The sequence below is a fragment of the Staurois parvus genome, unplaced genomic scaffold (genome assembly GCF_062004578.1).
Source record: "Staurois parvus isolate SC_StPar_1 unplaced genomic scaffold, SC_StPar_1.0 ptg000832l, whole genome shotgun sequence".
NCBI lineage: Eukaryota > Metazoa > Chordata > Amphibia > Anura > Ranidae > Staurois > Staurois parvus.
Genome location: NW_028318628.1, coordinates 1809357 through 1835111, shown reverse-complemented (window position 1 = coordinate 1835111; position 25755 = coordinate 1809357). Strand labels below are relative to the sequence as shown.

At 39.6% G+C, this 25755-nt stretch overlaps 1 protein-coding gene across 3 annotated transcripts in view; it reads right to left on the bottom strand.

Moving 5' to 3' along the window:
* SCAPER (S-phase cyclin A associated protein in the ER) overlaps positions 1 to 25755 on the bottom strand; it is a 363489-nt gene that overhangs the window by 177636 nt on the left and 160098 nt on the right. For all 3 annotated transcript variants that reach the window (XM_089655289.1, XM_089655291.1, XM_089655290.1), the window contains exons 21-22: positions 13573 to 13638; positions 13346 to 13472 (exon numbers count right to left, since the gene is read on the bottom strand). In XM_089655289.1, the coding sequence (XP_089511415.1) occupies positions 13346 to 13472; positions 13573 to 13638 (193 nt within the window). The remainder of the gene's footprint in view (positions 1 to 13345; positions 13473 to 13572; positions 13639 to 25755) is intronic.

Here is a 25755-nt window from a genome sequence, read left to right as displayed (position 1 = left end):
TCCCCCTTTAATCTCCTCTTCTCAAGAAAGAATAAATTCAGTTCCTCTAATCTTTCCTCAAAGCTGAGCTCCTCCATGCCTCTTATCAATTTGGTTGCCCTTCTCTGTACTTTCTCCAGTTCCCCAATGTTCTTTTTGTGAATTGGTGCCCAAAATTGAACTGCATATTCCAGATAAGGTCTTACAAATGATTTATACCGGGGTAAAATGATATTTCTCTCTCTGGAGTCTATACCTCTTATAATACAAGAGAGGATATTGCTCGCTTTAGAAACCCCAGCCTGGCATTGCATGCAGTTATTAAGCTTGTGATCTACCAGAACTCCCAGATCCTTCTCCACCATTGGTTCCCCCAGTTGTACCCCCCCTAGTATGTATGATGCATGCATAATCTTAGTCCCCAAGTGCATAACCTTACATTTATCAACATTAAACCTCATCTGCCTCATTTTCCTCCAGACAATTAAACAGTGCGTTGAGGTCAGCTTGTAAGTTGAAGACATCCTGTAAGGATGTTATTCCACTGAACAGCTTGGTGTCAACTGCAAAGACTGAAATGATAGTTTTAATCCCAGACCCTATATTGTTTATAAATATATTAAAAAGTTAGGGTCCCAACACTGAACCTTGGGGTACACCACTGACAACCCTAGACCATTCAGAGTATGAAGCATTAACCACTTCTCTTTGAACACAATCTTTTAGCCAGTTTTCTATCCATTTACACACAGATTTTAACAAGCCCATAGACTTTACCTTACACATTAGCCGTGTGTGGGGAACTGTGTCAAACGCTTTTGCAAAATCCAAGTATACCACATCCACTGCCACCCCTCTGTCCAAGGTTTTGCTCACCTTCTCTTAACAAAAAATCAGATTTGTTTGACAACTTATGTCTTTCATGAATCCATGTTGTCTGTTGCTTAAAATATTTTTTCCCAGCAATAACTCATCTATCTAGTCTTTTATTAAAGGTCTCTAATTACTTGGTAAAGATTTTGACCCCTTTTTAAATATTGGCACCACACTGGCCTTACGCCAATCCAGTGGTACTATGCCAGTCATTAAAGAATCCCTAAAAATGAGAAACAATGGCTTTGAAATGACACAGCTCAATTCTTCAAGGACCCGTGGGTATATGTAATCTGGTCCAGGTGCTTTATTCACCTTTATTCTGTCTAATTTTAATTTCTGCCTATTTTTGGATCATATCAATTGTGAGCCAGTGTGGGTTGTCTGAAGCTGTGTCACTACCATGCCCATTACAAAGAAGAGCTACCCCATGCTCCTTTGTATACACAGAGCTGAAGATAGATTTTCTGGAACCATGTCCTGTGGTCTGATAAGACGAAGATAAACTTATTTGGTACAGATGGTGTCAAGCATGTGTGGCAGCAACCAGGTGAGGAGTACAAAGACAAGTGTGTCTTGCCTACAGTCAAGCATGGTGGTGGGAGTGTCATGGTCTGGGGCTGCATGAGTGTTGCCAGCACTGGGGAGCTACAGTTCTTTAAGGGAACCATGAATGCCAACATGTACTGTGACATACTGAAGCCGAGAATGATCCCATCCTCTCCCTTAGGAGACTGGGCTGCAGGGCAGTATTCCAACATGATAACGACCCAAAACACACCTCCAAGATGACCACTGCATTGCTAAAGAAGCTGAGGGTAAAGGTGATGGACAGGCCAAGCATGTCTCCAGACCTAAACCCTATTGAACATCTGTGGGGCATCCTTAAATGGAAGGTGGAGGAGCACAAGGTCTCTAACAGGTCTCTAACATCCACCAGCTCCATGATGTCATCATGGAGGAGTGGAAGTGGATTCCAGTGGCAACCTGTGAAGCTCTGGTGAACTCCATGCCAAAGAGGGTTAAGGCAGTGCTGGAAAATAATGGTGGCCACACAAAATATTGAAACTTTGGGCCCAATTTGGACATTTTCACTTAGGGGTGTACTCACTTTTGTTGCCAGCAGTTTAGACATTAATGACTGTGTGTTGAGTTATTTTGAGGGGACAGCAAATTTACACTGTTTCACAAGCTGTACACTCACCACTTGAAAAGATATAATAAAATATTTACAAAAATGTGAGGGGTGTACTCACTTCTGTGAGATACTGTATATATATATACAGGCAAATCTTAAAATAGATAGAGCAGGGAAGGGTAGGTAGCAACTAGACAAAAAGTTCTTATTGCAAATGTGGTACTATCGACCAGGCCCTGGCATTCCGCCACCATGAGGGGGTCAAGATGGCAACAAAGGCATACCTCCCAAGTCTCTCAGGTTTGACAGGACCTTCTCAGGATTTAATTTAAGTCCTGGAGTCCCTGTACATCAAGGCCGAGTCCTGAAGCACAGCCCAGTGCCAGAAAAAGTTCCGGCACCTGGCTCCAATGACTTGCCTGGCATGGACACATTGGCGACTGCCCCACAGCTTGCCTGGGGTAACACACGCTGCGATTCTTTCCGTATATGGCAGCTGGAATCTCTTCCTGCTGGCTGCCTGTCACACACTGCAGAGTGGAGCCTCCTCCTCCTGTCTTCCTATACACAGAGAGGAGGAGGAGCTGGAGAGGAGGGACACCGTTCTGCATGTGTTGTGCTGATCTGAGGTCTTTAGTAATAAAATCTGTATTTCATTCACACACACATAGTGTGTACCAGGCATAGAGGATAAATGCTAGGGGGCATTTTTGGAGTAGAGAGGACTTGTGCTAAAAGGGGCAGTTGGATTTATAATCTAACCTCTCTCCACCCCCCTTCCAGCACAAGTTCTCTATGCTGCAAAAGCGCCCCTGAAAACGAATCCTCTTATCCCTACCCTTCCCCAAATCAAAGAGATGCCAGCTGCCACAGAGGGGAAAATCACGACACCTGTGACCCTTGGCAGCCCTGAAAGGGATGATTAAACATGATTAACCATTTCACTGCTAGCAGATCCCTGGTGGAAATATTATGTATTTCCACTAGAGATCTGCTAGCAATGAAATGGTTAATCATACACTTCCAACACAGATCTGAAAGGGTTAATCATGCACTTCCAACTTATCTGCCAGCAATAAAAGGATTAATGAGACTTTAATTGCTACAAGATCCTGGGTGACTGTACACAGTTAACCCTTTCATTGCTGGCAGATTTTTAGTTTATTTTTTGGAAATGGGGGGGGGGGGTCAGGGGGGCCCTTAATGGTTTCTTGCACCAGAGCTCTGAAGGTTCTAGTTATGTCTCTGACTCTAGTCCAGAAAAACTCCTACACTGCATTCAAACCAAAAAGAGGCTGGAATCACTGACCCTCCAGAAAATGCACAATAAAAAATACATTTCGAAACAACAGCACCAATAAGAGAGAACAGAGTCACATACAGACCCAAATAGCCCACTTGTAACAGAAGAAATAATCTTTAAAAGCTTTGCAAGACTTTAACAGCCTTTTGATGAATAATCCCATTACCATTATGGTAATATCCAAGGAAATCTTTACAATCTAACAAAGCTACTAGGGTCAACTATTCCTTAGGGGAAAACTTATCTCCAAACCATGTCACTCTCTTATCCAGGCTATCACTGGAGGCCTGGTGTCTCTCCCAGAGCTTGAGGAGGCAGTGGGCAGTTTTGCAAACACAAAGAGCTCCTGGCACAAAGATTTGGGCACTGGGTGTATAACAGGCAAGCTGGCTATAAGCTGAAATTTCCAGCTCCGACAGGACACCATCCATGGGCTATAAAGTGCCTAATCGAGTGCGCATGTGTATGGACCCGCCGGCACCACACACCGTGGGGAGATCAGATGACACGGGTGAGAACTGGGAGAGGTGAGACTGAGAGGGTTGCTATGGCGATGCATTTCGGAGGTGTGGCCTCCTTTATCAAGTCGTGCCCACAGAGAATACACGCTGCTTTATATAGGAACTTAATAACAACTCCCATGCTCCAGATCTTAAAGGGACCACACCAAGGGGAGTTAACCTATGTTAATCCGTGGGCGGTAGCAATCGTTGACATAACAATAAAAAAATCACAATTACAATGGAGATATATGTTGCATAATAAGTACAGGATAAAAAGCTCTCCATGAAGAAACGTATATAAAAGAAGGCAATTAAAAAGAGGTTGTTACACAAGAGTATATGGAGCTCATATTGGGTATGAGTATATGGAGCTCATATATCTCGGGGGAAATAATTATTTGATCCCCCACAGATATTGTAAGTTTGCCCACTTACAAAGAAATGAAGGGTCTATACTTTTTATCATAGGTGTATTTTAAATGATAGAGACAGAATATCAACCAAAAATCCAGAATAAACACATGATACAAATGTTATAAATTGAGTTGTAGTTCAGTGAGCAAAATAAGTTTTGTTGCTTGTAACATCATTCAGCATGACTGTTTTGGTGGTGGGTCAGTGATGGCCTGGGGAGGCATATCCATGGAGGGACGCACAGACCTCTACAGGCTAGACAATGGCACCCTGACTGCCATTAGGTATCGGGATGAACCCCTTGGACCCATTGTAAGACCCTACGCTGGTGCAGTGGGTCCTAGGTTCCTCTAGGTGCACGACAATGTCCAGCCTCATGTGGCAAAGATATGCAAGCAGTTCTTAGACGATGAAGGAATTAATACCATTGAAAGGCCCCCAAGCTCACCTGACTAAATCCAATAGAACACCTCTGGGATGTTATGTTTCAGGCCATCTGCTGCCGCCAGGTTGCACCTCAGACAGTCCAGGAGCTCAGTGATGCCCTGGTCCAGATCCACCATTACCAGTAAAATAAATAAATAAATACAAATTCCAGTATATATACCGCTATTTGTAGATGCTATAACTTTCATGAAAACCAATTAATTTACACGTATTGGGATTTTTTTTTAGCAAAGACAATTTATGAAGAAATTTTATTTTAAAAACTATTTTATTGGATATGTTTTATAGCAAAAAGTCAAAAATATAGTTTGTTTTTTCTTCTAAATATCAAAAAATAAAAAACGCACAGGTGATCAAATACCACCGAAAGAAAGTTCTATTTGTGGGGAAAAAAAGTACATAAATTTAATTTATGTACAACGTTGCATGACTGTGCAATTGTCAGTTAAAGTAACGCAGTGCTGTATCGCAAAAAATGGCCTGGTCAGGAAGGGGGGGTAAATCTTCTGGAGGGCAAGTGGTTAAGCACACTTTCTATATGCAGATAGAATGTAACTTTACTTGTATATTGAGATACTTTGACAGTAATACTTTTGATCACATACTATGGACGTTGTATTAACATCACTATTTGTTTGTGGAAAAATAATTACTAGAAAATGGGTAGCACAAACTCCACCATCACTCAGATCAGTTAGAGGATATGCAACTAAACCTTGCTCTTCAGAGAATTACCTACCTGCCCAGGGGTAGTCTCTCTGGATGGATTGTCATTACTCAGAAACCTTGACATGAGAGTTGGACTCTCTTTTAATGCACGTTTTATATGTCCATTAACAACTGGCCCAAGAATAAAATTTATACACTGGCTCATCACACTCAGCTGCTGTGGTCTATAGATCTTGACAAAGGTTGATATGTTTCTTATACTCCTCCCAGTTTTGATATGTTACACATGCATATTTATATGTCAGATGTATAATGTTCAGCCTAATAGCGGTCAAACAGAGGTGTTCTGTTTGTATTCTGTGATCCACCTGTTGTCCAGTAGTTGCTGTTTCTGTATCTCTCTTCCCTACTTATTTCCGTCCCCTTATTAAGTGTTCTTGCATGGCAAGACCACTTACTGTTATCTCACATACATATTATTATTATAGCCAAATTTACCACCCTAACTCCTCCCACAGTTTTTACACTACATAGACAGTAATATACCGAAACGTGCGGATTGTTCCCGATTGGTGTGCTATTACTTTGTGGAACGTTTCGCCAAATGGTTCATGAAATATCAGCGTTTTTGTGGTGAAATTGGTCACATAGGAATGAATGGCGGAAATGTTCAAAACTAGAGTGGGAGCTGACAAAAGCTAGAGTGTGAGCTGAAAAATCAGGACATGATTTCTAAACTGCCATCACTCCCTCATTTTCAAGCCCACCTACACAAATCTTATATCAAAATGTTCAGCTATCCCTGCTGTCACTAAAAATGTCCACGGCTAAGCCATAGTCCTGATAGTTTTCACAATATGACCATTTGTTTGCAACTCATGCCTTCCATTGATATTCATTGAAACTCCACTCTAGCCACCTCAAATTTGAAGGGCAATTTCTAAACTACGACTGTGCCTTCATTTTAATATTTTAGAGACATACTATGCATCAAAATGTACGTCTGGGTCTTGTGATTCTCACAATATAAAGCTCTTCGGTGTAGGATTTATAATTTTTAAACTACAGCCATTTGAAGATGGCAAGCGCCAGTGAAGTGAGCAAGTTGGAGCAGTTTGTTTTTAACTGCTCTTCTCTGCCCTTGCTGTAGAGTGAGTTGCCATAGGAACCCAGGTGTGTGAGCAGGCAGCAGAGTGACAAGCCACTCCACCCAGTTACTCCGCCCACTCCAGTTGTAGACTACTGGTGGAGGCAAGAACACTTCACACAGTTTCCCCAGAAATTGTAGCTTTTCTAGTTTTATTATTGTTATTATTAAAACACTTCTACATTTTTTAAAAGTATTTCTAAAACTTAAGAATAAAAATGCAAAGTACTTCAATTTACAATACTTAGAAGTGGTGGCTGCATTAGTTTTTGTTTTTTTCTGGCTTTTTAAAAAATTATTTTCATATATTTCATGCAATTACAGAAAACTTTCTATTAATGCCAGTAGAAATGTGGTATCTTTGTAATATCCTGTGTACTGAACTGAAATTGCAAACAATCTTATCAACTTTCCATGTTATCTTTGTGAATGTCAAAACTCCTCCTTCCTAGGTAATGTTAGATAATAATAATTAGATAAGATTTAACTTTGCCTAATTTTTATAACCCAAGAATAGAAGATTATTAGCACGTTAACCACTCTGTAAGCAAAAATGACCATTTAATGGATGATAAACTTTTCAGGAGCTGTCCAGTGCTGAATCTGTGTTTTTAAAGGATAACTTAATTTTTTCAGTTGTTTAATTTTATTAAAAATGATACTATCCTGGTAATCCAGTTACCTGAACTGGTGCAGCCACATCTAAAGGTATACTGAGTATGATAAACTCTCCAATTCACCGCAGAATGACAAAAAAAGAAAGTAGGGGTAATTAAGGCCTTATTTAAAACTTACCTGTCACTATTCATCCCAACCCAAGTAAGCAGAAAGAAGTATTCTTGAAGATCTCCATGCTATCTCGTCTTATTTAATTCAATCAATATAAAATATTGTAACAGCAATTTACCAGAATCTCATACTACAGATGCCATAATAGATCTTTGAGGTTCATTCAGACTGAGGCTTGAAGGCCCAGAGTGAAGATATTTGAACAGATCCATTAACTTAAAAACTAGAATCTTTTTTTTTTTTAATGAAGAGTAGACTCAACAAGGCAAAATGGATATGTTTATTTAACATTTTTTAAAAGAAAAGGGTAAAAAAAGAATGGAATGGTTATTGGGGACATAGATAGCAACTTCCCTGCCTTCATTACAGGAAAATAAGTGGCACATAACCCACACTGAGAGAATGGAGGCACGTTTATGAGAGAAATTACAGTCATGCAAAAAAAGTAATGTACGTGACAGGTCATCTATAACCTCCCTGGTGGTCTGATTATGTTAATATTTTTGAATGTCAAAGCGGTACATTGTTTTGCATGGAAATTTGTTGCTTTATATTGTAGGCCTGTAATTCTTAGGAATAACTTAAATCTGTCCAAACAAGAGTCTAGTAAACATCCTGGGTATGATAAAGTTTGAAACAAGAAATCATCATAATATAATAAATAATTATAAAAAATAATAATATAATAATTAATAATGTAATTAAATCAAAAACACAGAAATTTGAAATAGAGCACCAAGTTCGCACATCACTGAGTTCAGTCGAAGAATTGTCGCTGTCGTCACTTTCAATGTCTGATGATGAATTTCCCCACTAATCACTATCGATCAATTCTGCAAGTGGTTCTAATTCACTATCACTATTTTCTAGCTGGTCTAAAACTGCTTTTGACCTAAAGGTATGCTTTTTGGATGCCATGGACGTTCTCAAGTTCTCAGGCAGAAAGAACAATAAAAGTGCAGGCAGGGCACAGGACAAATCACTAGGGACAAAACTGAGGTGAAATGGTTTGATACAACAATGTAATCCTAACAGATTACAATGAATTGTGTGTATGGACTGATAAATTAAAGGCAGAGCTGAATGGTCATGGTTACAGTAGACAGGTTTGGCACACAATGAAGTTAGCTATTTAGGAAAAAAAAACTCATACTAACTGTGAAACATGTTGTTGGAAATGTTATAGTTTGGCATTGCTTTTCTGCTTCAGGGCCTGGGCAGCTTGCAGTTGTTGAATTATCAAATCAAGTATGAATTCTGCATCATATGATTGATGAGAATATGAGGCCATCTTTCCATAAGTTAAAAATGAATCAGAAATAGATCTCTTCACATAGTAGTGATGTGAAGCACAAATACACCAATCTTGTTAAGGAAATCCATAAATATCTTGCAACTAAAGAAATTATGCATGAAATACTGGTCAGAAATTTCAATAAATTAATGTCAGAGACCAATGGACTATTATGCAAAATGCCTACAAGAAATCATATCTGCTAATTTATTACCACCAGCTTCTGAAGGCAAGAGTGTACTAAGTTTTTCCACAATACACCATTACATCTTCATTTTTGTTGAGTAATTTTTTGGTGGTTTATATTTTATATCATCTCTATCTTAGGCACTGTTTGAATGAACATCTATCCAAAGTCAACAATTTCCTTGATCAGTACTTATGTAGTACATAGAATTGTGGGTGTGATCAATTTGTAGGTCTGGTTTTTATGGTCAAAGAACCTTAACCACTTCCTGTCCGGACACTTTTACCCCCTTCCTGTCCAGGGCAATTTTCAGCTTTCAGCGCTATCACACTTTGAATGACAATTGCGCGGTCATGCAATACTGTACCCATATGAATTTTTTACCATTTTTTTGAGACAGATAAAGCTTTATTTTGGTGGTATTTATTCACCGCTGGGATTTTTATTTTTTTTACTATGTAAATGAAAAAGTCCAAAAATTTTGAAAAAAAGTGTTTTTTTTAATAAAATTTTGCAAATAAATAATATTTCATCCTAAATCTTGACCAAAATTTATTCCGTTATTTTTTTAGTAAAAAAAAAAATCCAAATTAGTTTATAACCAAACATTATAATTTTTAAACATTTTTTTTTACATTTTTATTTTATTTTTTTTTATATTATTTTTTATTTTTATTTTTTATTTTTACATACTGTCACCCTAGCAGTACAGTGTCACCATGGTGACATTGTACTACTTGTGGGGGGTGATGAAGATTTTTTTTTTTTTTTTACACTGATTGCTTTTACACCCATATAGGATGTAAAAGCAATCATTTCTCTTTCTCTCTGTCTGCATTCTTGCAGTCATTGAGAAATTCTGAGTGAGCTGTGATTGGTCACAGCTTGTCACATGGTACAAGGCTGTTGTGAATAGCCTTGTACCATGTGACCTCTGTGATCATTCACAGATTTCACACGTAGTAAGCAATGATGTCACAAGTGACATCTTGCTTACTACTTTGCATGTGATCACTGATTCGCCAATCAGTGATCACATGACCGGGACCTCGTACAGAGGTCCCGTCTGACGATCGGTGTTTCACTGTGTCCGGAGGACACAGCGGACACCGGATCGCGGTGGTGCGCGCTCCTAGGGAGCGCGCACAGCTAGAAAAGGCGGGTGCCGTTTAGGAACGGCAACCCGACCTTGGACTGCCACCGCCCTGCCGTTTATAAACAGCAGGCGGACGGCAAGAGGTTAAGTCTCTGCATGTTACCAACACCAGCATTAAAATTCCCTGACACTAAAACATCATCCACATCCAGAACAATTATATAATTCACCCTTTACGATAATTATATTATCAATATCCAGCATTATTATATTATATTTTATTATAAAACATATCCCTACTTCAGGTAACTTCTACGTATGCAGTATTCCTAACACTAAATACCAGTGTGGATATTTTAGCATGTTTGAAAAGGGATGGAGAAAGTCTTTTGAGTACTTTTATTATGATGAAGCTCATAAAGCAGTCCATTTAGTAAGTGAAAAGCTATTGTACTGCACTCTCATCCTCCCATGAGAGTATTCTGTATCTGATCTTAGATGCGATTAGCAGCAATACACAATGCATCCGGTCCACATTTTGAGCAGCATACCCAGCTTTTTACTATACAACAACTCCCATAGGAAATTCAATTAACAGTGTCAACTGTATTCCCACTAGTCAATGGATCACACCATCAGGGTGCTTTCTCCCACCCACTGAACAACAGAATTACTACCCACTTTTAAAAATGATCTTATACAGGCATGGTCAAACATTGCTAAATCCATCTGCTGGAAGGTTATTGATCCACCACTAAAAACAGATGACTCTCTTGGGAGCCAGAAAGAATATTTCACAACAAATATATATAACTACTCTCCCAGGAATAGCTCAGACAATTATACATTAAGTTTACAAGGCTGTAAGAAATTCATAAAATAAAATACTTCAGCAAAACCCATGATGGAATTGCACAAATGAAAGTCCAGGAAGCATGGTCAAAATAGTTGATATGTTTTTCTCACAGTAGTAACTGAAAGGTCTCAAACTATAATATAATACTTCCCAGTACTGTCTATCTATTATATACCCTTTCACTTCCCTGCCACACAAAACTGAATCTGGTATTGGATGGGGGTTAAGAAAGGAGGTGATAAAAATCACTAGAATTTACTCTCCAACTGAAAGAAAAGTTTAAAAGTTTTTATTTAAAGGAGAACAGTCCCTTTAAATCAAACATTTTAAATGTATACATTTAAGGTTGTTTTTTTTAAAGCAGAGGTTTTTTTTTTTAACCCTACTGCATTCTATGCAAGAAGGTAAAAACACCTTCTGTTTGTAGCTCCCCTTAAATACATATCTGTGCTCAATCCTGCTCCAGCGATGCGCACAAAAGCCGAGGCTCTTACAGCTCTCTTGCTTCTAATTGGCTCAGATACTGCAGCAGGTGCCATTAGCTCACATACCTGGCTTGCTCTGGGGGCATTCAGTGAGGGGGGGGTGGAGCCAGGAGCGCCAACAGGGGACTAGAGAAGAGGAGGATCGGAACTGCTCTGTGCTAAACATTGCACAGAGCAGGTAAGTATGACATGACTGATATTTTAATAAAATTGAAAAACAAAGCTTCACAATCACTTTAAACAAACTCAGACATAGGATGGAGTATATAATAACACAGTTGAAAAAGTGTACTACTGTAACACTTGATCAACAAAGAAAAGGAAAGAAGTTCCTTACTTATTTTCTGGCCACTCCGCTCTGGTCACATGATCTGGTTCCTGTGTGTCAGATAGCGCAGCTGCAGGGAAGAGGAGGATGCACTGACAATGGGTGAAACCTATTGGTGACATCACTGCTCCAGACTTTGCTAGCTGTAGTATGAGCACTCTTTCCTTTCCCCTGCAGCTTGCTGTTGGGTGACACAGCGGAAATCACATGACCGGACCAGAGTGGGTTGAAAATAAGTAAGTATACAGATCTTTCTTGTACACAGGTTTGTGAGAATGGGTGTTGGGGAGGAGGGGACAGTTTTAATATTAGTTACGTGGTGCCTAGAATTTCACAAACATCCTGTAGATGGACAATATGACATATAATTCATAAATAAAGAAAGAACAAACCAGCATAATTATACCTTAACTGTTAAGGCCCCATTCACACTAGTGCGATTTCTTCTGCGTTTGCCATCGTGCTGCAATGCACCACAATGGATTATACTCTATGGTGCCCATTCACATCAATGCAACTTGGTGGAGTGAGATTTTTGAATAGGTGCAGATGCTTCTGATGCAGCACAGTGTTTTTGGTCCCATAGACTTCAATGGGATCACATGAAAAACAATGTACATGTGTTTTTGGCAGGGTTTTGAGCTTTACAACCAGTCTCCTCCTTCTACAAATAACACATGAAGCATGAAAACAAATCATAAACACACTTAAAAAGGTGCAAAAAAAAAAAAGCACTACAAAGATGCACTGAAAAAACATGATTATACTGCAGCACTAGTGTGAAGTTAGACTCAACTGTTAAATGAAAAGAAAAAAGGTGTCTAGAAGAATTTAACACGTACAATTCCCATGTAAATAATTATTCTAAAACAGATGTAACATTTTAGCTGTAGAAGGCTTATTAAAAAAAATACGATTTTTGGCTCACAACATTAAACAACAATCAGCAACCCCAAGGGAAATTGAAATGTTAAGATGTAGGCTGCGCTTTCAGTACCAACTCTATAGCAATACTGTAAGCAATAGTGTCACATCTGATCACAAATCTTGCTTGCAGGAATATCTGGCTTTTTGGGAACCACATTTAATAGCTGCAGTTTTCACCTGTTATTTAGTAATGTCTATTGGGATTGGGGTACTCCTGATAAGATATTAATGCAGGAAGTGATACTACCCCGCTAGGGCCCCACTAATGGCTTCAATTTTGAGAACATGATTTAAAGTTAATGGGGAACTCTGTAGAATGGAAAGCTGTTCTGCTATCTGATTGGCAGCAAATTACATGTGGAGGGAAGGCAAAGACTCCGATCCAAGTAATCCCTCAATTGTGGCTTTTAATGGGAATAATTCTCCGTAGCAGCGCTGGTATATCCGATATCTGATAACAAACAGTTATGGTCAGGATCTGACTGGGTAGGGCTACAAAATACAGCCCTCTCTGGAATTTTATCATCCAAATGCTGCACACTTTGAAAGCTGAGCCAAAGCATGAAATAAAGCCTTGCTACATATCACGAATAGAAAATAACTGTATTTTGCACAAATTGCTGCAAACAAAAGTTCCAAAGGAGACTGAAATGTCAAATAGTCACATTCATTTGACTGAACACTAAAATAAAGTCACTGCTTATACATTATGCTATGCATGTGATATATTATCTGTGATTATTCCATTAGATGTTGCAGTGCAAGTTCACTCTTGAACCACACTTTATAAACATGATGGTTACATTTGCTTTTTCTTAAATTCTCTACGGTCTGAGGCTACATGCAGACAACCAAATGGAAGCAAAGACAAATGTTTACATTCAAATCAGGTAGCATCTTAAGTACTTGCCTGCTTTTCTAAGATCCGTGAGACTTCCCCCAAAGCTCTGTCTAAAGCAGACACTTTATTGGTGGCCCAAATCCCCGTGTCCTGAGTTAGCAGTTGTTTCTGGAGGTCTTTGGTAAGTCTTTGCAGTCTGGAAACAGAAAACAAATCACTTGCAAACTAAATTCTAAAACCCACATAACTAAATTTCAATTGTACTAAATTGGACTTTGCATTCAAGGTATACGCACTTAGCTTTGTATGGAGAGTCAGACACAAGGGTTTTAGCTTCCAGGGCACTTTCATATTCTTTAGCTCTGAAAGAGAAATAGTTTATTTATTTATTTCAGGTACTTATATAGCGCTGTCAATGTACACAGCGCTTTACATATATATTGAACATTCACATCAGTCCCTAACTCTCAAGTGGCGTACAATCTAAGGTCCCTAACTCACATTCATACATACACAAACTAAGGCAAATTTAGACAGGAGCCAATTCACCTACCAGCATGTCTTTGGAGTGTGGGAGGAAACCGGAGTACCCAGAGGAAACCCACAGGGAGAACATGCAAATTCCAGGCAGGTGGTGCTGTGGTTGGGATTTTGGGATTCGAACCAACGATCCTAGTACTGCCAGGCGGAAGTGCTAACCACTTAGCCACTGTGCTGCCCAGTTAATATTCTAATGTCATAAAAGTGACTCATATTGCCCAAACCAATAGACCAAATGCATTTATATATTTAAATACATTTTACAGACAAATGTTAACTGCATGTTTAAATTTATATTAAAACATAAAGAATTTCTTTTTTTTTTTTAGTTTTGGTGGTGATGGTGAGTGGTGACCAGTTAGAATCCTATCTGGTTTGTATTGCTGTCTATGTCTCCCTTCAGTAAGTTCACTCTCTAAAGTTGCCCTAAACTAAAGGCAGAAAGACCCACAAGAAAAGAACAACTGAAGACAGCTGCAGTTAGAGCCTGGCAAAGCATCAGAAAGGAGGAAACCCAGTCTTTGGTAATGTCCATGGGTTCCAGACTTCAGGCAGTCATTGCCAGTAAAGGATTCTCAACAAAATATTAAAAATTAACATTTTAGTTATGATTATATTCATTTGTCCATTTACATTTGAGCCCCTGAAAATGGAGAGACTGTGTATAAAAATGGTTGCAGTTCCTAAAATACTTGTACTTGATATTTATGTTCAACCCCTTGAATTAAAGCTGAAAGTCTGCACTTCAAATTCATTTGGATTGTTTTGTTTTAATTTATTCTGGTGGAATACAGAGCCAAAAGTATGAAAATTGTGCCTGTGTCCAAATATATAAGGACCTAACTGTATTTATTTTTTTTTAATGTAACATTTTTAGGTAAGTTTACAATTTTGGGTTGGGCCGCATTCATAGCCATCATGGACTGCAGGTTGGACTTGGTGTAATGGGACATTTTTCTCATGTCCCGTCATGTAAACACAACAGAAAGTGAGAGAAAACCTCCCCAGACTGATACAGATGGCAAAGAAAAACCTGACAGGGGTTTAACCTTTTCCTACTCAATTTAAAATAAAAAAGTCTGTGCTTTAGATATACTTTAACATGGTAAAAAAGAACTGCAGTACACAAAAGCAATTTATTCTGTAAACACAAAGTCAACTAAACGAAAGCCAAAGGTGATCACTACATTTTTTCAAGTCCAGCTTCATCCTATTTTGTGCCTTAACACTCATGTTCCTGATATTCATAATCTCCTTTAAGAGCACAATAATTTTGGTTTTCAGCCTTATATTATTTTCATTCTTAAAAGGACATTTTACAATCTAAGAACTGCAGCTTGTGATTTGGAAAGGAATTTCCAAATACACACATTGAAGACTTCATGTTCTCTCTTACATACAGAAAGCCTGCTGTCAGTACTAAAAAGTTTCTCATATCAGATGTTCAGCCAATGATTTTGCCTGAAACCTGCTGATCGGCTTTGTCCAATCACAGCACAGAGTTCTGTATTTACGAACACACAGAACTCTGTGTTCACAAAACAGCAATGTGGCTGTTTCTTCTCCCTGAAAAGTAGGGAGAAGAAACAACCAGATCTGTGAGTAAAAGCAGCATATATTATACTTGTTAGGCACACAGTTAACCCCGTGATTGCCCCTTGATGTTAACCCCTTCTCAGCCAGTGTTATTAGTAGAGTTTACAGTATATCTGATCACTGTATTAATGTCACAAGCCATGTCAGTGTCAGTCAGCTAGTGTCCCTTCCAGGCAGTGTCTGTTAGTGCCAGATTGCACGCCACATTATCACAGTCACATTATCACAGAATATATAACAAAGTTTGCAGACGCTACAACTTTCACACAAACCAATAATTATACGCTTTTTTTGAACCAAAGACATGTAGCAGAATAAATTTTGGCCTACATTTTTGAAGAAATTTTTTATGTTTTTATTGGATATGTTTTATTACAGAAAGTAAAAAATATGTTTTTTTTCCTAAATGTTTAGTCTTAAAAAATTATATAAATTTAATTTGGGTACACTGTTGAATGACCGAGCAATTGCCAGTTAAAGTACCAATGATTGAGGGATTGGGTGGGGTTAAAGTGTTTTTTGTTTATCCATGATGTCTAGCCATTGCACACAATGCACTATTAAAAAACTTGCCCTGGGCTTCAGTGGGTGGCTTTTAAAGGCTAAGCGAACATTAATCACCTCAATACCAGTATGCTTTTTCATTTCTAAAAAATTGTGGCAAAACATAGGTAAACCTTGGGGTGTCCACTTTCTAAAAAGGGGTCATTTATGGGGGCGTTTACACTGTCCTGGCAGTTTTATTTTATATAATATATATTTATAACTGAAAGGGAAACTCTTTAAATATTTTCTTTATATAGAAAAAACTATAAAACCCAGGGGTTACAGTATTAAATACAACCAAAAGAAAAATGTATCTTTCTCAAAAAAAAAAAAAAAAGATATAAAGTTATTTCAGTTACAGTGCTACTTGATGGAGTAACTTTCAAAATATCACAGCACAAAGATCTGGAAAATGGTCAGGAAAGGAATCACAAATGGAGCTTTCTTTCTGTGGTATTTGATCACCTGTGCGCTTTTTACTTCTTGCGCTATAAACAAAAAGAGACTGACAATTTTGAGAAAAAAAAAACAATATTTTTGACTTTTTGCTATTAAATATGTCCAGTAAAAAAATTTAAATGAATCAAATTTCTTCATAATGCAACATAAAATTGGGAGTGCAGCGCTATAAAAAATAAATACATATGATGTATACAATCAGCCGGATATGAATCCTACGTAATAGAGTCCTATAAACTGAATGGTAAACAGTCCCAGGTAATAAATATGACTTCAATCCAAACGAGTGTGTTCCAGTATCCCGACATGAAGGTATAGAAAGATTGCCCACTCACCGGAAGCGCAATCTTAATGCGCGTATAGAGATCTCATGTAGCCAAAGGTCCTGTGAAAGTATAGCCTGGTAATGGGAGTATCCTCTGGTGGTCGCTCAGATGGCAGGTGCCGGGGATAATGGTCTGGTCTAACACTCTTACTTCTCCAGCCTGGACAGGTACCTGGAATACTGGGCTGGACAGCAATCCCCTCTGCTCCTTCCTCCTTGTCAACAGTTGTCAAGGAGGAAGGAGCAGAGGGGATTGTTGTCCCTCGGGCCGTGGCGGTGCAAGTGCGCATGTGCAGGAGCGTGCATGCTCAGAAGCGCGGAAGTGCGCACGTGCACGTCACTGCAAGGCAGGCTATTTAAACCTGCAATACAGTGTAATCAATGCCTTCTGGTCCATAACATCCTGCACTCTATTACCTTATTCTGTTGCCTGTATCCTGATCTGACCTCACTAAGAAAGAACTGCGCCTTCACCGACCCCGGATATCCCTCACTATCCGCTTGCCTGCTCCCTTGTACTTGATTTGCTCGTTTGATCCTGACCTGGCTTGTCTGACTCTGCTGCACCTACTTACCTCTATCTGCACCTTGCTTGCATCCTGACGGCTGCCATACTTATCGACGGCTGCCATACTTATCTGCTGCTGCACCCACGGTCCTGCATCGGCCTGCATCCTGGTCACGGCCATACTTCCCTGCTGCTGCACCCACGGTCCAGTCCCAGTCTGCATCCTGATTACCGCCACACCTACCTGCAGCTGCACCTACGTTTCTGCATCCGCACCTGGCCTTCACCCAGATCTCCTGGGTCTTCACCTACCTGCTGCTAGCTCCAGACCTACCCGGCACTCGTGCCACTCCTGGCTCTGCGCCCTCTGTTCCCACTATCAGGGGCTCTGAGAGGGAGTAGTAAGAGGACGCCTCCTCTCCACGTCAGGCTCCCCAACCAGGTACGTGACAGTTCAACAGTGCCATGGTAGTTCATTGAAAACTACAAGTTGACAAACGCAAAGGCCATTGGGTCATTAGGTCATTCACTCGTAGGTCATTCACAAAGCTCTGTCAATGAATGACAAGGCCATGTGGGTGGAGCCCTGCATGGCCGAACTGTTTTCAAAAAGCGACAGCTAGTACGAGAAGCACGTTGTGAAAGGCTTACCTGAAAATGAAGCCCCCAAGCGGATCGCTGTCTTGGCTCCCTGGGGGGCTCTTGGCTCTTCCTTTTCGGGTTTGTGGGCTGCAGCCTTTGATTGACCAAGCCACAATGATGTCACTCCCGCGTATGCACGCGGGAGCTTTGGCAGCGGCACATCTCTCTCAATGGATGGCACACTGTCCATTGAGAGTGCAGTGCACATGCACACTGCTAAAGTAAATATCTCCTAAACAGTGCATGTTTAGAAGATATTTACTGTACCTATAGGTAAGTCTTAATATAGGCTTACCTGTATGTAAAAGATTAAAAAAAAAAAACTTTACTGCCACTTTAAGCAAATAATATTTTGTACATCTCTTGCAAAGTTTCTTACTCCGGGAACCTGACAGAAACAGAAGTTTCTGTTACAGACCAACAACACTGCACCACTGGGGGTTATTAACCAAAACTGGAGAGTGCAAAATCTGGTGCAGCTCTGCATAGAAATAAATCGGCTTCCAGGTTTTATTGCCAAAGCTTATTTGAAGAAACTGAAATTAAAAGCCGACTGGCTACCATGCACAGCTACACCAGATTCTGAGTGCACCAGTTTAAGTAAATCTCCCACACTGTCTTGCAATTAGCAGCAGTGTTATTGGTCTATGATGCGTACTTCTTCAGTTATCTGTAGGGCAGCTTATGAGGTCTGCAGGAGTAAGGTGCAAACCTGATAGACAGCCCAATGGCAAACTGCAGGGCACACGCATGGCAGGCTAAAAACTTGCAGCTGTTTATGACTTCACACATGCCATGGCAAAAATGAAACAGCATGTTGCATTTGGTGAACGCAACCCATGCAAATCTATGGGGTAGCATGAAACCAATCCAAACCGCGTGCAATGCACACAATTGCGATGCAGTGCTGCAGCATTTAGAGGATTAAACAGGAGGAGGCTAGCTTTTAATATTTAAGGACACTAGAAGGCAGTGCAGGAATATTTTCCTTTATGTCTTAGGAGGCAACATATCGCCTCCTCACCGCCGGTAAACGCCTATGAAAAGCAATCCAATGCATACTGCTTTTCATTGAAGCAAGGGTTTCCACACATGTGAATGAGCCATTAAAGTCAGTTTCAGTTGGTTTGTAACTGCTCAGAAACATCTATTGCTTTTTCAGAGGAAGGCTGGCAACCTGCCATGGTCTGCTCACATGGAAAAAAGTTCAGATTTCAGGGCCTACGTTGTGAACATTGAAAATCCTTTTTCCCTAAAGGATAAGTTCACCTTTGTAAAAAAAAACAATAAATGTACTTTTTGCAGGTAAAAAAATGTGCATTTATTAATTTTTTACTAGGACTCTAGAAAGCTTTGCACCCACAATCAGATCGCCAGTGCCATGTAGGACCCTGCAGACCTGTCTGTATATCTGTGTGCTTGTACCTCGTACGAGCAGGCAGATATACACAGACAGGAAGAGTGAATGACATACCACAGTGCTTAACAGTGCCATGGTAGTTCACTGAGAACTACAAGCTGCAAAGGAAAAAGTACTGTGCATGAATGATGCACCCAGATGGGCGCAGCCAAGCATAGCCGTTTCTTTTCAAAAAAATTTTAATTGTGAAAGTAAACACAGGGAGAAGATCCCCGATCTGCTGTCACAGTGGGGACTTGGGGGGTGTAGGGGCAGTTGCAGCGCTAACATGTTACACCCTGAATACGGGTATAACATGTTAGAAAAGGTGAACTTATCCTTTAACCACTGATAAGATAGCAACCACAAAAGGGGTGCATTGTTTTCAATGAGTTGTAAGAAGAAGCCATAAGGCTCTACCATTGTTTAGCACTGCAAAGCCTAAAATAGAATCTGCATATGAAAAAGGCATGTATGAATACTTCCATGCACATACAGTTTTAAATAACGCATAAAAACAAAGTGTTGGGTTGGCTTCAAACCTACAAGCTGCGGTAATTCACACTTTACGGTTTATTTCACGGCATGGCACTCTCTGTGGTGTGATGCGATGCCATTTAGAACTGCACCCCCATCTAATACAGCAGGAATCCAGTTTTTGATCCATTGCCATGGGTTAGCAATACATTCTAAATCAAGGGATACCTTTAATGCAACACCCATTATCATGCGGAAACTTAGAACAACAGAACATCATACGAGTGTGATGGTAGCCTAATACTGTACATAATAACACAATTATATACAGTACATCAAGCTGATCTCTATTACGATGTCTATCTAAAAAACTTTGAAAATATGATACATTAAAAATAAGCATTCAAGCAAAAACATTCTTCTATGGGTAGTACTATGTGTAGTATTACTATGGGTTTTAAGCAGCAGTTTTGCCTGAGATGTGTTCTAAGGCTTCAAATATTCAATTCCATTGGCAAACATAGAAATTCTACTTCTGCCACAAAAGGTAATACATAACGCTGTGGTTTGCCCACATAAGACAAAGCAACAGGTTCACTTCAATCCTGGCCCTTGCAGGTGCCTATGCTTCCCCTCCCTTCCCATTATTTATCAGTCGAAGTACAGTGACATACTCAGTATCTTCAGCTATGCGTTTGCACTGTAGGAGACTCACTCCCTCTTCTCCTATGAAATAAAGCCAAATCTTGTTGTCTGCCTACTGAGATACCTAGAGCTCTCAGAGTGGGCCTGGGAGAGAATCCTCAGCAACGTGTAATCTCCAAGACATTCACTTGGGCTGGAATCAAAGTGGATCCATTGCTTTTACCTGCACAAAATAGGTTCAACCCTGCAAGGTGAACAAAGGAAATCTAACAGATTCCTTCATTCATGCTAAACAGCGTAGGTGAACAAATTTTCCCTGCTAGCTGCTGTATTCTGACATCCAACACCTGTGGCTGTCAGACTGCCCTAACAGTGCCTGCATCTGACTGGATGAAGGCTCTGTTCGGCCATCAATGTTCCACATGGCTTTTTCAATAAAAGTCAACTGAACACTTGATCTTCGGCTAGCCAAAAGCTGCCAAAGGGAACCCATGGCTCAAATATCAGCCGATTCAGTGGGAATTGTGAATGTCAGCCTTTAGTCCAAAATGATAAAGCCACCAAAGGCTGTAAAGAATAGGGCTTGGGGCTATAGGATAATCAGACAGATTATGGTGAGGGTGCCAAAAGGAATAAATACTGTGAAGTAAAGGATAATATTCTTAAAAGATAAGATATTAACATGACATTAGTCCCATCTAAGGTCAAAAAGAACAAGCGATGTATTGGCTGGTTTACAGCTCAGATTTAGCAGATACTTATTTAGCTTTTTCTTCCACACTCCATACAACTTAATAGCCTGTCTTAGGCGTCCTTTAGGTCCCCAACCAAAAACTGTTAGTTATCCTGTCTTTGTGATTCATACTGACAGCCTCCTAACACAGCTGTCTAAGGCTAGGTTCACATCTATGCAGGTCGCATCAAAGTAGTGCAGACACCTTTATGTGTCCAAAGTCGCATGTTAGGGTTAAGGAGTAGGGTAAATGTTAGGGTTAAGGGCCAGGGTTAGGGTTAAATGTTAGGGTTAAGGGCTAAGGTTAGTGGTAAATGTTAGGGTTAGCAGTAATCATTAGCGATAGGGTTAGCGGTAATTGTTAGGGATAGCATTCTAAATCTAACAATTATCGCTAACCCAAACAATTACTGCTAACCCTAACATTTATCGCTAATACTAGCCCTTAACCCTAACCCTTAAAGTGGTTGTAAAGGCTGAAGGTTTTTTTACCTTCACACATTCTATGCATTTCAACAACTGTGATTTGAGTCTAATGTGTTGTTTGGATTTCAAAGTGTTTTTCAGTTAGCAGCCACTTAATAATAATGATGCATAATTTCTTATAAAATGTTTACTGAATTTGAATATGTTCATTCCATGACATAGCACATATACTGTACCTACAGTCATGGCCAAAAATATTGCCACCCCTGCATTTCTGGCAGACAATGTACCACGTTGCCCAGAAAATTGTTGCAATTACAATTGTTTAGACACTCATGTTTACTTCTGTTGTTTGTATTGGTATGACACAAAAAAGTGGAGAAACAAAAAGCCAAATCTGCCACATTCCATGCAAAACCCCAAAAATGGACTGGACAAAATTATTGGCACGCTCAATTTAATATTTGGTAGCACATTCCTTGGAAACCATCAATGAGTTTCTTATACCTCCCTACTGGAATTTTGGATCACTCTTCTTCAACCAACTGCTTGAGGTCTGTCAGATTGGAAGGGTTCCTTTTCCCAACTGTGTTTTGAGATCTCTCCAAAGAGGCTCTATGGGAGTGGGATGCTGGCCTGTTCAGTACTCTCCAGCGTTTTGTCTGAAACCATTTCAGAGTGCTTTTTGATGTGTGCTTTGGGTCGTTGTCCTGCTGTGACGAAAAGCCACCTTTCTGACATGGGGCCGTATATTGCTGCCCACAATTCTTGGTAGTCTTCAGATTTCATAATGCCATGCACACGGTCAAGGCATCCAGTGCCTGAAGCAGCAAAGCAACCCCAAAACATCAGTGAACCTCCACCATGTTTGACTGTAGGGACTGTAGAGACTATTCTTTTCTTTAACCACTTGCCTACGGGGCACTTTTACCCCCTTCCTGCCCAGGCCAATTTTCAGCTTTCAGCGCTGTCGCACTTTGAATGACAATTGCGTGGTAATGCAACACTGCACCCAAGCAAAAATTTTATCATTTTTTTGAGACAGATAGAGCTTTCTTTTGGTGGTATTTAATCACCACTGGGGGGTTTTATTTTTTTGCAAAACAAACTAAAAAAGACTGAAAATTTCGAAAAAAAAAGTTTTTCTTAGTTTCTGTTATAAAATTTTGTAGATATGTAATTTTCTCCTTCACTGAAGTGCGCTAATGAGGCTGCAGTGATGGGCACTGATAGGCGGCACTAATGAGGAGGCACTGATACGTGGCACTGATGGGCATTGACAGGCATTACTGATGGGCACTGAAAGGCAGCACTCATATATGGCATAGTTAGGTGGCACTGATAGGCGGCACTGAAAGGTAGCTCTGATTGGCACTGATATGTGGCATTGATGTGCACTGTTAGGCACTGATATGTGGCATTGATGTGCACTGGTATGTGGCATTGATGGGCATATACAGGTGGCATTGATGGGCACTGACAGGTGCACTGATGGGGCTACACTGATCATCAGGGCCCTGATGATCAGTGAAGATATTCCCTCTGAGGAATGCCGATTACCGGCTCTCCTCTGCTCACGAGCTGTCAGCGGGAGGAGAGGACTGCCGATAACCGGCATTTCTTATTTACATGTGATCAGCTGTGACTGGACATAGCTGATCACAAAGATACAGCCGAAGTCATTGGCTCTTTACAGTGATCGGTGATCCGCTGTGTCCCAGGGACACTGCGCACCACCGATTGAGCAACTAGAATGTGTGCTGGATTTAAACTATTTTTTTTTTAATTAGGCAAATGATAGATTAATTCACTAAACTGCCATCCGAATAAATGTTCCATGCAAATTTTAAATTAAACATTAATTTTGTTGTAAAACTTAAATTGCTGAACTGTGTTATTATTTTGGCCAAGAGAATAACAGAGCAACTGGTCCCATTCATCAGATAATGGGACGTTATTCGCTGGCTATTCCTCTGTGTCACACTGTCATATACACATCCCTCCTCTCTGACAGATTAAAGTGTTTCTCTGACAGACCCTCCTCACATGTTACATAGTTCATAAGCCTGCCCATAAATCATCACATTTTCTACTACCTAATTTAATAACCTGGGGTTATAAATAATATTAATAAGACCAACAAAACTTCTACTGAGAAATAATAAGCCATTTATCATCTTGTGTCCTGCTGTTCCCCTCTGCCCTCTGTAATGTGAGGATTTAGACGAGGAAGCAGTCTGTAAAACCTTCATACACACAAATCCTGCTAAATCCTAAAAAGCACCATCTAAACTTATATTAATAACCAAAACTGCTTCTTATTTAGTTTAAAGTTATATAATAAAAATATTTCGGATAATATGATGAATGGAAAATATAACAAATATCTACAGAAGCTAAATGCGATGTCTATAATCCTGAGAATATGCAAGTATTAGCTATTTACTACTGTATATAAAAAACTAAATTTTTTTCAACATATTGGCATATGCAGGCATAGCTTTCATTACCTACCAACTTCACCAGCGATTAACCAGAACTAGCTGCATTCTGCTCTTTTTGCTCACAGCGTTTTTATTAGTAAAATAACACAATGGTATCTCCCAAACAATTTAGAATGCAAATAGATTACATTTCTCAGTATTCTGAATAATTTCTGTTATCAGTATCATAGATTTTTGAACCACTTGTTATCGCTGACTACTGATACATTACTTGATTATAAAAGAAGAGCCCTAAATCTTCAACAATGAACGCGTATCCTAATGTATTTTTTATCAGCTGCATTACATATATCAAATGTTTACCAACTTTTTATTTTATTTGTTAAAAAAAAACCTGAAAGTGTGTGCTTTTTAACCCAGTACCTTCTAAACTTACATACCCATCTCTAAAATGCCCTATGGTCTTTACTTTAAACTTAGGGGGTCTATTTTTAAAAAATGTGCATAACTATTTGCCTAGTGAAGCTGCATGTACATTTGTGCAAATAGGGCAAAAACAAATATTGTCTCATCTGAACGAATGTTCTTTATTTAGCAATGGTTAGATGTATTTGCTAATTCCTTCTAGTATTCTCTACAATAGTTACATTGGTTTTCTTGTTACAAAGACGTATGTATTTCCTGTGCTCCTCAGCTCAGTCTAGTGGCCAGAATGTGGTATTTTATAACTGCAAACAATAAAAGAACACTTGTGCAGAAAAGAAAATAGCCTAAATACCATTTTATTTTTGCAGAGACTAAATGTACAAGCAGCTTCATTGAACCTATGGCTATGCAAATTTTGTTATAGAAAGAGCCCTTAGTGTGGAGTGAGGTGGACTGAACAAGTAATACCAAAGTTTTTTTGTAATATTTGGACTGGAAGTTTGGAATAAATGCAGATTTACTTTTCTTGCCTTTATCAGGCTTCTTATGTTTAAATGTTAAAGAATACCAACTTACACCTATTTGCAAGTGTTGGGAGTTAAATGAATACCCATTCCATGTTTCATGAATTATTCTTTTCTTTTTCTTGGTAACATGATATCTTGCATATGAATGCTGTGTATTTTCTTTCTGAGCCAGCAGGTGGAACATACAGGCCTTCACAAGGGTGACTGTGTGCATACAGCAAATTACAGAGGAAAGAATCAGTGAATACTTGCGGCTAGGATCACTGGTGCATATGAACAACTGTGGCTGCTCAGCCTGTACAAAGCAATGAGAGGCTGAAAGGAGCTGTCGCTGTTTGCATATAATGGTACAACCCGGAGATGGAGGTGGATGTCTAATGTTGGGCACATCTGTCTGCACATTAACACCCATGTGAAGGAGGCCTTCAAGTGGACCTTCACTCAAGTAAAGATTTACAGCCCTGGCCAAATGTTTTGAGAATGACTCAAATATTAATTTTCACAAAGTCTGCAGCTTCAGTGTTTTTAGATCTTTTTGTGAGAGTTTACTATGGTATACTGAAGTATGATTACAAGCATTTCATAAGTGTTAAAGGCTTTTATTGACAATTACATTAAGTTTATGCAAACAGTCAATATTTGCAGTGTCAACTCTTCTTTTTCGAGACCTTTGCAACTAACCCTGGCATGCTGTTAATCAATTTCTGGGCCACATCATGACTGATGGCAGCCCATTCTTGCATAATCAATGCTTGGAGTTTGTCCGATTTGTGAGGGGAGGTTTTG